At 33.0% G+C, this 16,710-nt stretch overlaps 1 protein-coding gene across 2 annotated transcripts in view; it reads right to left on the reverse strand.

The window, feature by feature from the left end:
• Positions 1-16,710, reverse strand: part of LOC114333319 (cytokine-like nuclear factor N-PAC) — a 105,442-nt gene that overhangs the window by 79,718 nt on the left and 9,014 nt on the right. For both annotated transcript variants that reach the window (XM_028283177.2, XM_028283178.2), the window contains exon 2: positions 12,541-13,064. In XM_028283177.2, the coding sequence (XP_028138978.2) occupies positions 12,541-13,045 (505 nt within the window). In that variant the 5' untranslated portion in view covers positions 13,046-13,064. The remainder of the gene's footprint in view (positions 1-12,540; positions 13,065-16,710) is intronic.

Here is a 16,710-nt window from a genome sequence, read left to right on the forward strand (position 1 = left end):
AAGAATCCGAGAATATTGATATAAAGAGAGGAGTAAGACAGGGTTGTGTTCTGTCGCCGCTACTGTTTAACCTGTACAGTGAAGCCATTTTTCAGGAAGCGATAGCGGAGCTAAGTGATGGAATCTCTATAAACGGAAGAGTAGTAAATAACATAAGATTCGCTGATGACACTGTTATAATGGCAGACACCCTGGAATCGCTACAACAACTGCTAAATAGAATTAACGATTATTGCATTCGATACGGACTAAAAATTAACAAGAAAAAAACTAAATTTATGATTGATTCAAAAACAGAACATGGAAATGAAAGGTCAATGATAGAGCAAACCCAAATAGAAAAAGTTAAGACATACAAATATCTGGGAACCTGGGTTGATGACAGAAATGACCAAAGCAAAGAAATTAAAGTCCGAATTGAAACTGCAAGGCAAGCATTTATAAAAAGACACTGTTCGAAGACACTGCTTACAAACAAAGACCTTCAGTTGCCTCTCAGATTGAGGGCTCTAAGATGCTATATATTTTCTATATTGCTATACGGAATGGAAGCTTGAACATTGAAGAGACAACACATAAGAAGAATAGAAGCGTTCGAAATGTGGTGTTACAGAAGAATATTGAAAATTCAGTGGGTTCAAAGGATTACCAATGTTGAAGTGCTACGACGTTTAAATAAGGAGTTAGAAATTATGAAAAGTATAAAAACTAGAAAACTGGAATATTTGGGTCACATTACCAGAGGAGAAATATGAGTTGCTGAGAATTATTATGCAAGGAAGGATCCAAGGAAGAAGAAGCATAGGAAGAAGACGCATCTCCTGGCTGAGGAACCTTAGAGAATGGTTTAACTGTAGTTCATTACAACTATTCAGAGCAGCAGCCAACAAAGTGACCATAGCCATTATGATATCCAACCTCCGATAGGAGAGGGAACTTTAAGAAGAAGAAGAAAAGAACTGAATAGACAACTCCTAGAACAGAGAGAGGAAACAATACAAGAAGAAAGGAATATGATTTAAAGATAACATGGGAAACAGCTAACAGGGTGGCAGGAATTAAAAACATCAAAGAAAAGAGCTTTGGTTTGATGAAGAATGTAAAAAAAGGAATAGATAAAAGGAATGAACTGTACATGCAGTATACTCAAAGAAGAACACGAGACAGGTGTGAAAAATTTGAAGAACAATGAAAGGCAGACAAAATATGCAGAAGAAAGAAGAGGAGATATGAAAAGGACGAAATACTAATAATGGAAGGAGATTGCAATCAGGGTTTCACTAGAGTCGCATATAAATTCCTGAAAAAACTCAGAGGGATATAAACCATGCACTAATCTTTTTAAAAATAGTGAATGACAAATTATCAGTGACGACGCAGCAATAAAAATAAGTTTGAAAAAATACTTTGGTCTGCTAACAGAGCAAGTACAAACAGCCCAAGCAGTACCTGATATCGAGATAACAGAAAATCAGAATCAGAATAATGAATTAACAAACCCACCTACAAGACAGGAGATAATGGATGCCATTACAGTACTGAAGAATAATAAAGCTCCAGTGATTGACTACATACCAGCTGAATTTCTTATGGAGGGCACACTGATAAATTCCATAAACTATGTAATATAACTAACAGATGTGTGGAACACAAAAGAAATTCCAGAAGACTGGAAATAAAGCAATTATGCTTTTTCTCATGAGGATCTTTCAGTGCGTCACAGTTTTTCGATTTCTTTCTAACGCATTAAATTGCATGTGACAGAAAAAAACGCACGTCGGTGATTACATTTCGTTGGTGACATTTATAACATTTATTCTAGTTGTCAATAGATGGCGCTATAATAAAAAAAAAATATTTACGAATTACATAATATATCTACGAATATAATCTGTACAATTTATAAGACTACACAAATCAAAGAAAATACCATTTTATAAATGCAATAAACACAATTGATTTGATTTTATGCCAAATTGCAAATAAAATGTGACAACTGTCAGATTTAACTAAAATGTCATGTCACTAAAATGTATATTATCACGGACTTACCTTTTTTTCTATCATTTGTGACGCACTAAAAAATGCTCATGAAAAGAAGCATATATGCCCAATCCACCAGAAGGGAGACAAACTCACCTACAAAAACTATAGAGGCATATCCTTACTCTGTGTGAGTTATAAAGTGTTCAATTTATAAGGTGTTTACATGGATCATAAGCCGGAGATTAAGTCACTTCACAGAATAAATTATAGGATATATGTAATTATGCAAGAATTATCTGGTATGGTAATATACAGAGTGAGTTTTATGTATGGAAACACTTAATTATCTCGGAAACGGCTTGCACGATTTTTATAGATTTTGGTGAGTAAGGGTTTTCTGAGGCGGCCGATATTATAGTGGCAATTACATTGTCGTCAGATTTTCCGTTTTTCTGGAAACCTAAACTTTCTTATTTCAAATGGAACATCCTGTATATTCTTTGCGTTGTAAAGTCCTAAAGAAATACTGATTATTGAAGATATTCTTCTTTAGGCGCGATTCGATTGAGGGTAAAATTGTACATAAATCTGCGCGCCTGCGCACACAGACAGTATGTAGTTCCTTGCTAATCTTTCAAGATAGGTGTTTATGTATCTGTATCCCTGCAAATAAGTCATTAAAAGAATATATTAGTGTTTTTAGTAAATGTATTATTTATTATAATTCTTGTGTTTTTGGATTTGTGTTTCTCTGTAGTAAAATAATAAAATATTTACACTATTTGTCACCGTGTTGTGTAATGATATCCGAAACTTACATGTCAATTAGGAGGACCTCGCTGGTGTAGTTGCTAGGGCGTTAGCTCCGAGATTGGAATGACGCGGGTTCGAATCCTGGGCGATTCATATTTTTTTTTATTTTTGGTTGTTTTAATAAAATTTTTTTGAAAGTAGTAGATAAGAAAGTTAGTTTAATTTTTAAATAAAATACAAATAACTTGTTAAGTATATAATATATAATAGAAGAATATCTTCTTACGTGCGTACAAAGTACACACACATTCTTTTTTTTTCATGTTATATTCCCTATTTCCAAATGCCATAATTTCGGAGTTATTGCTACATTTATTTAAAAAAAAAATTTAAACAAGTTATAAAAATCAATTTTTTCGGCTCAGGTAAATATTACTTTAGGTTCTTTGGATCATTGGGAACAAAAAATATCTTTTGTCATTTTTCTATAAAATTAATCGTTTCCGAGTTATAAACAATTTAAAACTGAAAAAAATCGAATAATAACGATTTTCAAGTTTCAAAAACACAAATAAAAAATAAAAATTTTAGCAATTACGAAGTACCTAAATTCAAGCTCAGCCCTTTTTCTAGGAGCCCGCCATAAAAGTTTTGGCACGTTTTATTATAAAACATCGCTTTTTAATTTGTTAATAAAGCGCATATGAGAGGACGGGCGAGCGGACTGCATTAACAACTTGAAAAAATATTTTAATATAAAACAAGTTCAAATTACTTATCAGTATCTAATAAAATAAGGCTTGAACTTAAATTTGGGTACTACGCAGTTTCAAAACTAATAATTTTTATTTGTGTTTTTGAACCTTGGAAATCGTCTTATTTGATTTTTTTCAGTTTTAAATTGTTTATAACTCGGAAACGATTAATTTCATGGAAAAACTACAAAAGACCTTTTTTGTTTCCAATGATCCAAAAAACCTAAAATAATATTTAGCCGAGCCGAAAAAATTGATTTTTACAATTTGTTTATTAATTTTTTTTTAATAAATGTAGCAATAACTCCGAAATTATGGTATTTAGGTATAGGGAATATAACATGAAAAATAATCAGTATTTCTTTAGGACTTCAAAACGTAAAAAATATACAGGGTGTTCTATTTGAAATAAGAAAGTTCATTAGATTTCCAGAAAAACGGAAAATCTGACAACAATGTAATTGCCACTATAATATCGGACGCCTCAGAAAACCCTTACCCACCAAAATCTATAAAAATCGTGCAAGCGGTTTCCGAGATAATTGAGTGTTTCCATACATAAAACTCACTCTGTATATCGGGTATGCCAAGGAAATTGGTAAAACTCTGGGCTAATTAGCAAAATTCATGGAAAAGTTATTTACCAGCAATTTTATTGCTGGAATCGAATTATAAGATCCTATATATTAATAATATAGGTATGCAAAGTCCGCAGATAGTGTGCTACTTTTTTTATAAACAAAATGGCGCCGACAAATCGTATTTTTTTCAATTATTGCTCTATAACTCCGAAGATTTTAACTTTACAACAAAAACACGCAAATAAAAATTGACCGCAATTAAGTTCTGCATAGAGATATGTTTTTCACGATTTGCTCCGACGAAAATTTTCCTCGGAAAATGCGGGTTTTCCTAACAAAAACTATAATTTTCAAATAAAGTTTTAGGTAAGTAATTATTAATCAATAATTAAATAACTTAGTGACATCGAAGATTTCTTTGTATAGATTGTAATTCCAGAAGCCGGTGAAAATTAAACGAATATTTTAGCAACAATTCAATTGTTAATTAACAATTTACGATCGCAATAATAACCAAAATAATCATGATACATTGATCAAACTTATAAAGATTATAAAGACGAGATGCTTGTTCAATATTTTATCGACAAAATATAAATTTTTCTTTTTTTTACATAATCTTTAAAATTTGAAATAAAAATAGTTATAATACGTTGGTCTAATTAGTAAAGTACAAAGAAAGGTTATTTACCAGCAATTTTATTGCTTTAATCGAATTATAAGATCCTATATATTATTAATATAGGTATGCAAAGTCCACAGATAGTGTGCTACTTTTTTTATAAACAAAATGGCGCCGACAAATCGTACTTTTTTCAATTATTGCTCTATAACTCCGAAGATTTTAACTTTACGCCAAAAATACTCAAATAAAAATTCACCCCAATTTAATTCTACATAGAGGCATGTTTTTCCCGATTTCGTCCGACGAAAATTTTCCTCGGGAAATGTGAGTTTTCCCAACAAAATCTCGAATTTTCAAATAAATTTTTTAAGCCAGTAAATATTTATCAATAATTATATATCTTAGTGAAATAAAAGCTTTCTTGGTATAGATTATAAATTCAGAAGCCGGTTAAAATGAAACGAATATTTTAGCAACAATTCAATTGTTAATTAACAATTTACAGTCGCAATAACAACCAAAATAATCATGAGACATTGATCAAACTTAGAAAGATTATAAAGGTGTGGTGCCTATTTAATATTTTGTCGACAAAATATAAATTTTTCATTTTTATTGTCTTGTAATTACTCACAAAGAATGTCAAAAATTAGTGCAATGGTTATATTTTAATCAAAGATTAAAAATACTTTTTTTGTAATTTTTAGCGCGAAAGTAGGCTTGATACAGAGCCGGAGATAAAATGTTCACTCGAAGCGACTGACACGCTTAAACTCGCGTGAGTTGTGTATGTGGGCGGGTAGCTACGGTACTGTATTATTCTACTTTCGCGCGTGTAAATTACAAAAAAATATATTTATAATCTTTAATTAAAATATAACCATTAAGCTGATAATCGATATTGTTTTATAAATAATTAGCTTGTACTCTAAACTCACTTCTACGCTTTGAAAGAATTAAAAAAAAATTATTAACACCGTAGTAATCGTATGTTTACTTTGCTGTTTCATAACTTTTTTGCAAATGGTTGCAAAAAAGTTTTAAAGCATTTATTTTCGATATATTTGAAATGCGCATTTTAGCTATTTTTTAAAATTATAATATAATAAAAACTTTCTGAGAAACGTTAATTTGTTTATAACTATTTTTTTTAAACATTTAAAGATTATGCAAAAAAATAAAAAATTTATATTTTGTCGACAAAATGTTAAATAGGCATCTCATCTTTATAAGATTTCAAAGTTTGATCAGTGTATCATAATTATTTTGGTTATTATTGCGACCGTAAATTATTAATTAACAATTGAATTGTTGCTAAAATATTCGTTTAATTTTCACCAGCTTCTGGAACTATAATCTAAACCAAGAAGGCTTTTAAGTCACCAAATTATTTAATTATTGGTAAATAATTACTTATCTAAAACTTTATTTGAAAATTAAAGATTTTGTTGGGAAAACCCGCATTTTCCGAGGAAAATTTTCGCCGGAGCAGATCGGGAAAAACACGTCTCTATGCAGAATTTAATCACGGTGAATTTTTATTTGAGTTTTTTTGTTGTAAAGTTAAAATCTTCGGAGTTCTAGAGCAATAATTGAAAAAACACGATTTTCGGGCGCCATTTTGTTTATAAAAAAAGTAGCACACTATCTGAGGACTTTGCATACCCATATTATTAATATATAGGATCTTATAATTCGATTCCAGCAATAAAATTGGTGGTAAATAACTTTTCCCAAAAATGGCCTATTCTCCGATAATCAGCCCAGACTATAAAGTTAGTTCAAGCCACCATGACTCACACAGAAGCACAAGTACGAGTTCAAAATCAATTGACACATCCCTCCAGATAACTAAAGGGTAAAACAGGGAGATGGGTTGGCACCGACTCTGTTTAATATATGTATGGAATATGTCATAAGAAAAATAACCGTAAACTCAAAAAATTTATTGTTTAATAAGTCTAAGTAGATTATAGTAACATATGCAGATGATGTAAGGGAAAAACCGCAGTTTGAAGAAAATGTGAAAGAAATAGGGCTGGCCATCAACGTAGATAAAACAAAAGCTCTAATACAAAATACAGTAAAACCTCGATATAACGGACTAATTGGGAGGACGGTATGTCCGTTAAAGCCGAAAGTGCGTTATATAAAAATAGGTTTACAATCAATCAAACATTTATTTTTGAAAATATGTACTGTATTTAGACACAGTGTATAAATCTGTATGTTAAAAGGAATCAAGTTTTGTTTAATATTTTTTACTTTTTTTACTTCATCTAAGAACTTTCTGCAATATACTCGTTTGGTTGCCAAAATTATTCACTGACCCATAGGTTGAAAAAGAGATGTATTTTTTGTCAAAAACATACAATTATTAAATTTGCAGTCTGCTGGATGTCCAATAGTTTCCGGGGGATTAGCAGGAGCGTTGTCTAAATTCAATAAACATTTCACCACCTTTCTTCGGCTGTATTTCCAGTCTCTTCTCTTGAAATTTTCTAACAGCGGGTTCAAATTCTTTCAAAAAGCCAATTTCTGAAAATATCTGTGGTGAACCATGCCTTATTAGAGCTTTAATAAACGGGCAGATGATGATCTTGCCCAAACGGGCAGATCTTTGACAACTCTAGGTTTACGAGATTTGCCAATGCTGCTCTAATTGTTGGCAAAGATATGCGATCCATCGGCATTAGTACAAAGCAGTGATGAGATCCTGTCCTTGCTGATTTTTCTTCCAGAATTCGATTTTTCATATTTTTTGCATTCAAATTTTTTTTACGTTTGATCAGATTTTTTGTCCGTTATATCCAAAGTCCGTTAAATAGAGGTCCGTTCTATCGAGGTTTTACTGTACAAGCAAGGAACCAACGAAACTTGCAGAATTTGACAAGAGACGAGGCTAACATAGTAGTAAAACAGCCCACGTATTTAAGTATACAGATAGCCGAGGATGGCAGCGTGTGGGAGGAAATACGGAAACAGATAATGCTTGCTAACAAAGCATACTTCTCTCTGTTGCAGGTGTGATGTGATATTCTCCTCCCAACCTCCTTGGTACTGCATTGGCTGCACTTTGAAAATTTGTAATACAGTGGAACCCCGAAAATCCGAACTAATTGGGGGGACAGCCTGTTCGGATTCCGAAAAGTTCGGATTATCCGAAAGTTAGCCTAACTAGTAATTCAAAGCTTTCACTGTCGTTGATTTTGAGTCGCAAAACGTTCTCGCAAGAATGTGGACAATAATTTTGGACTCAAGTTGACTACGAGAGAACCAAAGTAAGTTTATGTTTAACCTGTATAAGCACTACATATTAAAGTACGTACAGTGGAACCCCGATAAGTCGGCCCCTGATAACCCGGAAGTCCGGCTAACCCGGACCGATTTTCATCAGATAAACATTTTGATTTTCAGTATTTTGTATTTTGACGACACCCGATTTGGGCGTCGAAATGTTAATAAAATTATTTTTCAATTTAATTGTGGCTTATTTCCTATAAAAATACATAGTTAATTATCAGATAAACATTTCAGCAATAAAAATGTATGTAATATAATATTTGAGAGATAATGTGTATTTGTGTAATTTGAACTATACGATAGTAAAAATGACTCATGGCACACGCCGCGCCGGCATAAACAACAGACACCTGTCTGTACATAGTATTCCTTTATATATTTCAAACAGCATTGTTTATAAAGACTAAAAGACTACCTATTTAAAAAATTCTTTTTCAAACAATGGTCTTTAGTTTTCACTGTTCTTAAATAACATCACATCGATTGTGACTGTATTGTGTGTAGTACAGTCTTGTATATTGTTCGCTTCCGTTTGCTTACGTTTTTGTTTGCGTGTTTTTAGTAATTTAGATGTGTAGGTCGTAGGTACTGTGCATACCTATTTATATATATTTCATGTTATTTCAATTCTAACGGAGTTTATCTGTAAGTATACCGTATTTTATTAATTTTTACCATATTCTCCGGCTAACCCGGATTTTCGATAACCCGGATCGGCCGCGGTCCCGATTAATCCGAGTTATCGAGGTTCCACTGTATTTATTTTTAAGAAATTTTAAATGTCAAAGTCCTATTAATCCTACATTGTTCAATTTTCTGGTTTTACTCTGTATAATAAACATGCTTTTAAGTTTTTGTCTTGCATTTTTAAATTTTTTTCACTTTCCGTTGGTTCGGATGTTCGGATTAGCGGGGTTCGGATTTGCGGAGTTCTACTGTAGTATAAAGACTACTTTATTCTGTCAGTGTTTGACATTAGTCAGTCACTGCCAAGTTTATCCTCTTGTTAATATTGTTTAATTAGGTACAATTTTTTTTTCTCTGATTCTGGCCTTGGTTTAGAACTAGAACCTTTAGCCGTGCGTAATTGTATAACTTATCACTAACTCAGGTGTAATGTGTAGTGTGTGTGTTGAGTAAGTGTCTTGTTACTTTGCAAAGTCGACGTCATTGTCTTTGCAAAAAGACGCTAATTGTGGTACAATTTTATGTTGATTAAAACCTTACATCACAAGTTTTACTTAATCATTTCAATTTAATCAACATAATGGAGAAGTATCTAAGACCCGAGAGGTTTTATGGGGATCCATCTCTGAAATCAACAGCAAAGGAATGGGACCACTGGAAAATAACTTTTATGAACTTTTTGGCTGCCCAGGTTGTTACCCCAGCTGTTTCTGCTGGACCACTCCTTGATATTAACAATACAGTGGAACCTCGATAACTCGGATTAATTGGGACCACGGCCGATCCGGGTTATCGAAAATCCGGGTTAGCCGGAGTATATGGTAAAAAATAAAAAAATACGGTATACTTACAGATAAACCCACTTACAATTGAAATCCGACTGTACTAGGTACACACAATACGGTCAAAATCAGAACGATGTTATGTTATTTAAGAACAGTGGAGACTAAATAATTTTTTAAATAGTGTTTTTGTCTTTTTTAAACAATGCTAAGACAAATTGAAATAAATAAAGGAATAACAGGTGCCTGTTGTTTCCGATAATCCGAAACAATGAAGGCTGTGGGCCGTGAGTCATTTTTACTATCGTATAGTTCAAATTACACAAATACCCATTATCTCTACAACATTATATTACATACATTTTATTATTGAAATGTTTGTCTGATGAAAATCGGTCCGGGTTAGCCGGACTTCCGAGTTATCGGGGGCCGACTTATCGGGGTTTCACTGTATTAAGCTACAACTGTTAATAGAATAATAGAAGTGCAGATATACGAGGGAGATGCAAGGTGGACAACATTAATAACTGGGTGAAAAGCAGAAGAGTAGAATGGAACGACCACATAAGCCGAATGACAACAAATAGAGTAGTAAGGACGGCGAGAGACGGTTCCCCAATAGGAAGACGATCAGTGGGAAAACCACGAAAAATATGGAATGACAACTTACTGGAGGCACATTGAAAAACAGACAGAGTAATGTCTATATAAAAAGAAGAAGAACTGTTAATAAATCATATTTCGCCACGAGTATATACCTTGATAAGCGATTGTAAAACTTACAACGAATCCATTCAAACGCTTGATAAAATATACATCAAACCAAATATTATTCATGCTCGTCACATGCTAACCACTAGACGACAACAGACAGACGAGCCTATCGATTCTTACATGCAATATTTAAAGCAGTTAGTTAAGGAGTGCAATTTTACTGCTGTAGATGCTGATACTAATAAAAATGATACGATCCGTGGAGCTTTTATCGCTGGAATGACGTCCACAAAGATACGATCAAGATTATTAGAGAGTCTGGCATTAACTTTGGAAGAAACTTATAATATAGCTATTTCAATTGAAATGGCAGAACTCAACTCTCAGGTTTATGCAAGTCAAAATCCAACACTCAGTGTTCTACCTGGTAACTATCAATTTGAGTCACAGAGGTCTCCAACGAATTCTGAACTTGTCACTGTGACAGCTGCTACCAACTCTACTGCTAACTCTTCTAGGTCAAGACACAAATGTTTTTTTCTGCGGTGGGCCAATACATCCAAGGAAGAACTGTCCTGCTCGGGAATCCATCTGTAAATCCTGTAATAAAAAGGGGCACTTTGCAAAGCTTTGCCGCTCCAAGAGCACTAGTTCATCTACCAATGTATCTGAAGGCTACGATAACTGTACAGCCTGCATTCTTGCTGCTACTCCTGCTTCATTGAAGAAAGCTATCGTGCCTGCTTTTATAAAAGGCCTTCGTGCTGATGCCCTTATAGATACGGGTAGCCCTGTCAGTTTTGTTAATGAAGACTTCGCTAACATATGCAAAGCCCCTAGGAAGCCATGTACTAGGAAGCCATGTACTGTTTCTATGGCCTCATTATCGCATTCCTCTCAAGTTAAAGGTGTAACTTGTCAAAATATTCAAATTGGTGACCACTCCTATGACAACATTAACTTACTTATAGTTAAAAATCTCATTGCCTTCGAATACCAATAATCGTTCTATTCTTACGGTAATAGATGAGTATTCCAGATTCCCATTTGCTTTTCCATGTACCGACATTAGTGCCAAAACTGTAATCAAGAATTTAAATAACTTATTCATGATGTTTGGAATGCCTGCATACATCCATTCCGATAGAGAGACTCAATTTCTATCAGCTGAAGTCAAAGAGTTTCTCAACTCCAGAGGAATTGCAACAAGTAGAACTACTGCTTATAATCCTCAAGGAAATGGTCAAGTGGAAAAGTTGCATTCTACTGTATGGAAAGCTATTCAACTGGCTTGTGAATCTCTTGAAGCACCCATTGAGACTTGGGAACAATATCTACCAAATGTGCTGCATTCCATTCGTTCATTGTTATGTACCGCAACTAACTGTACTCTACATGAAAGAATGTTCGTGCACACACGTATATCTCCAAATGGGAATAAAGTACCGTCATGGCTAACAGAATTAGGACTTGTCTTGATGAAAAGGTTCGATCGGAAAAACAAGTACCAACCTATCGTAGAAGAAGTAGAGGTTATAGCGGTAAATCCTGATTACTCCTTTGTTAAACTGAAAGACGGACGGGAGACCACTGTGTCTAATCGTCATCTGGCTCCAATTGGACGAGGTGAAGGAGAAACACTAGATATACCAGGTCAATAATCAGTATTAGTAGAGGACCCACTTGAATCACATTCAAGTCTCAATGATGCCTCATCCAATGATCCAACTACACAAAACATACCGCCCCAGGCAGGTACCACTATATCTCCCTCTCCACCGAATTCGTTACCTCTTAAAGTACAACCAATGTGCTCTCAGCGAAGCTCATTACCTATTTCAGAAGCGCCTAGAAGATCTAAAAGAGTTCGTCATTCACCACGGTATTTAGAAGACTATAGTGTGGGAGAATGATGTGATATTCTCCTCCCAACCTCCTTGGTACTGCATTGGCTGCACTTTGAAAATTTGTAATAGTATAAAGACTACTTTATTCTGTCAGTGTTTGACATTAGTCAGTGTCACTGCCAAGTTTATCCTCTTGTTAATATTGTTTAATTAGGTACAATTTTATGTTGATTAAAACCTTACATCACAGGTTTTACTTAATCATTTCAAGGTGTTTGGATCCAAAGACATCCCTAGGAAAGTAAAGTTTAAAATGGGCCTGACTTGGGCTGTAGCGCCATAGGAGAGAGAGTCAACAGTGCTGTCACTAAAAGCAAGACATTAAGAAGCATGCTAAGATCTCTCATTGAAAGAAACAGAAAGTTACTTAAGTCTGAAAACAAAGCTAAAAATGGGAAACAGCACTATCAAATTTATATCTTTTTCATTATTTTGTTTAAATCTTACCTGAAGTCACATTATTTTTAGAATCCTCTTCACACATAGAAATATTCTCTTCAGTTTTACTTGCACTGCTAAATATATCAGTGATATCTTTTCCCACATAGTCAGTTTCTTTTTCAGTTTTTTCTTTTTCTTTTTCATCCACAACTAAAGCTTCAGGTTCACCTTCATCTTTCACTTTTGTTTCTTTTGATTTGATAGCAATGATATATTGAGTGTCCTCTTTCTGCTTCTGTAAATGTTCATCAGCTTCTTCTACTGCTTTTAAAAATGCTGGATCTTCTGAACCCTTATGATATTGTTCCCTGTTTGCTTCATACAGTAAAAGTAAATCTTGGTCTATCCACATATTTTCAGATTGTGCTAATAGATGTATAGGTACGTATTCCTTGTTGGTTTCAGAGGCGGGTCTTTCTGCACCAACTTCATTTTCATCAATTATTACACCTGGCCACCGTGGCCTATCTGCTAATTCAGCCCACACCAACTGTTGGGTATGGAACTCCATATTTAATAAATTTCTGAACCTAAAATATAAAAAATTTATAGGCAATGTAATGTTTATTTATAGACTTGCCATTTTTACACAATTCACCTTAAATTTACCTCAACACGTCATTACAAGCACCCACAGCAACATACGCAATTCCAGAAATTCATAAAATCATTTTATTGTTCATATAAAAAAAGAATCATGGTGCTGAGTATTCCTCCCCCATTTCTAGACAGTATGCTCGTAGGTCAAACTAATCTGTCGTTATCCCTGGTTGAAATAAATCATGTTGTTTGAGCATTTTGCTAACAGGCTTGTTATACAGTAGTGAGTTAAGTGAACAATTTGCTTACAGGCGTGTTATTATGTAAGTATTAAAACAATTTAGTTTTACTAGTTATATAATTCATTTAATTTCACTTTATTTTAGTGTTTAATTTAAATGGAGTCAGATGATCCATATGAGAAATATATATGATTCTAGTTCAGGACTGTACTTTAGACCAGTTAGGTGATTTATCATGACCAATTTATCTGATTAAGTATATTGATGCTGATGAAGCAGAACAAATTTCGCAGGCTCAGAATATCACCAATGAGAATGTTAATCAACTAATAAGTATTTTTGAAAAATTTAAACGCAGAATGAAAGACTACATTATTACTGAGGGTATAAAGTTCCTTAGAATAAACAAAAGGTTTCTTTTGAATGAGACATTTAAAATTAAAAATCACACTAAATTTTCTCTTCTTTTTCACCCCTGTAACTTATTAAAACAAACATTATAGAAGTTTTCAGTCACTTTCTACCCTCGATAATAATTTAATCTTTCATTCTGTGTTTTAAATTTTTCAAAAACACTTATTAGTTTTCTCAGGATTCGAAAAAAAAATGAATACATTTAAAACACATTGAACATGTGCCCTTAAGGGGAACGAAGCAAAATGTAAAATTTTGACGCATGTCAAAATTTTAAATGTGTTTTAAATGTATTAATTTTTTTTCGAATCCTGAGAAAAATAATAAATAACTTATGCATTATTTTTAATTTCCGGTTTTTACATTCTTCTAGACAACTTTTCTAGTTGAGTCAATACTAGTGATGTTAAAAAAGTAACTCTTCGTTACAAAGTACTCATTACTTACGAATACCGAAAGTAGCGATTACTATACAGAGTGTGTCATTAAATGATATCATATGGGTTAAAGGACATTCTGGAATATTTGGAAATGAAGAAGTCGACAAAATAGCTAAATCTGCAGCTTTAACCAAACGAAACATAAACAACATACTTCTACCAGTAACCGATATAGATAATATCAGTAAAAACCATTGCAAACAAAATTGGCAACGTGTATATAACCAAAGTACAACGGGAATAAATTTTAGAAATTGCCAACCACTAATTCCCAATGAGAGATGGTTTAAACAAGAATCAAATAGGCTATTTATAAAAACAATAAACAGAATGAGGTCAAATCACGCACTCACCCCAGCATACAAACACAGCATAGGTATCAGTGATAACCCATATTGCGCCTGTGGTGGAATGGGAGATCTACAGCACCTAATATTGGAGTGTGGACAGTACAGACAAAATATTAAAGTGATGTATGAAAAGTTAATTGATCTAAATTGTCCTTTACCTGTCAATTTAAACGAAATTCTTTTTCCAAAAAATAAGCAGACGTTAAAATGTCTTTACGAATATGTAACGTCCTGTAAATTTAAATTTTAAATAGGCTTAGATAATAAAATTAAAAATTGTAAAAATATCACACAAAATTGAAAAATGTATTCATTAATATATTATAACAACCTGTAAATTTAGATAATAAGTAGGCTTAGATGTTAACTTAAAATTGTTATTGTAATACCATACAAAAAAAAACAAATAGTCTGGCTAATTGGCTATGTCAAAGCCATTAATAAAAAAAAAAAAAAAAATACTATACAGAGAGGCAAATCGTTACTTTGATTATTCTGATTACTTCATACCAATCGTATCAGAGCTATTGTATCTATTGTATCTACTCTGACTACTCTGATTACTTCGTTACTTCATACCAATCGTATTAGAGCGAGTAACGACTATTGTATCTACTTTGATTACTCTGATTACTTCGTACCAATCGTATCAGAGCGAGTAACAACTATTATATCTACTTTGATTACTGATTACTTCGTACCAATCATAACAGAGCGAGTAACGACTATTGTATCTACTTTGATTGAATAATATGAAGACCTATGGGACCGTTCAAGTATTACGTAACGCAAGTTGGGGGGGGGGGGGTGTCAAAAATCTTCGCGTTACGTAATACTTGAACGCTCCCTATACAAAATACCTACCTACTGAGAAATACGATTCTCGAATGAGTACCGGTACTCAAATGCGAAAGTAACAAAAGTAATCATAGTAATCAAATCATTTTTATCCCTTAAACAGATTGGTGAAGGTCGTTGTTATATCGGAATACCTACCTATATAAACCTACCTACTGAGAAATACTATTCTCGATATGATTACCGGTACTCAAATGCAAAAGTAACAACAGTAATCATAGTAATCAAATCATTTTTATCCCTTAAACAGATTGGTGAAGATCGTTGTTATGTCGGAATACCTATACAAACCTACCTACTGAGAAATACGATTCTCGATATGATTACCGGTACTCAAATACAAAAGTAACAAAAGTAATAATAGTAATCAAATCATTTTTATCCCTTAAACAGATCGGTGAAGGTCGTTGTTATATAGGAATACCTATACAAAATAGCTACCTACTGAGAAATACGATTCTAGATATGATTAACGGTACCTACTCAAATACAAAAATAACAAAAGTAATCATAGTAATCAAAGTATCGAATACTGTAAATGATTACTTTATACAAAATACCTACCTACTGAGAAATACGATTTTCGATATGTTTAACGGTACCTACTCAAATACAAAAGTATCAAAAGTAATAATAGTAATGAATACTGTAAATGATTATTTTATACAAAATACCTACAGTCGGAAAAATGAAAGAATACCAATGAACGATCACATCAATCACTTATTTTGTATTTGCTGTCTTTTTCTATAAATAACAAACGTTTGTGATAGAAAAAGATAGCAAATACAAAATAAGTGATTGATGTGATCGTTCATGGGTATTCTTTCATTTTTCTGACTGTACCTACTGAGAAATACGATTCTCGATATGATTACCGGTACTCAAATACAAAAGTAATAAAAGTAATCATAGTAACGAATACTGTAAATGATTACTTTATACAAAAGTAACGATTTTTAACGAATACTCAAAAGTAACTATAATAAACATCACTAGTCAATACCTTTTATTATTTCTTTATTTCGATTATATTTACATGTATAAATGTAGTACTGTAAGTTAGTATTGTGTTCTAATCTAAATTCAACAAAACATACCGATGTTACAGCATTACAGATTTCTATGAGTGGGCAGATTTCAGTTAAAAATACAAAAGTTAACACCGTGCTGTAATCTCAATAATATTCCGTTTGCAATTTTTACGAGAGGCGAGAAAACATTAAAATATAAAACGTACCTATGATACAGAAGGTTTGACAAAACTAAACTTTTTAACTGCAGGTGCATTTAAAACTGGTGTGACATTTCCACCTCCACGAACATCTAACC

This window comes from Diabrotica virgifera, chromosome 8, assembly GCF_917563875.1.
Source record: "Diabrotica virgifera virgifera chromosome 8, PGI_DIABVI_V3a".
Taxonomy (NCBI): domain Eukaryota; kingdom Metazoa; phylum Arthropoda; class Insecta; order Coleoptera; family Chrysomelidae; genus Diabrotica; species Diabrotica virgifera.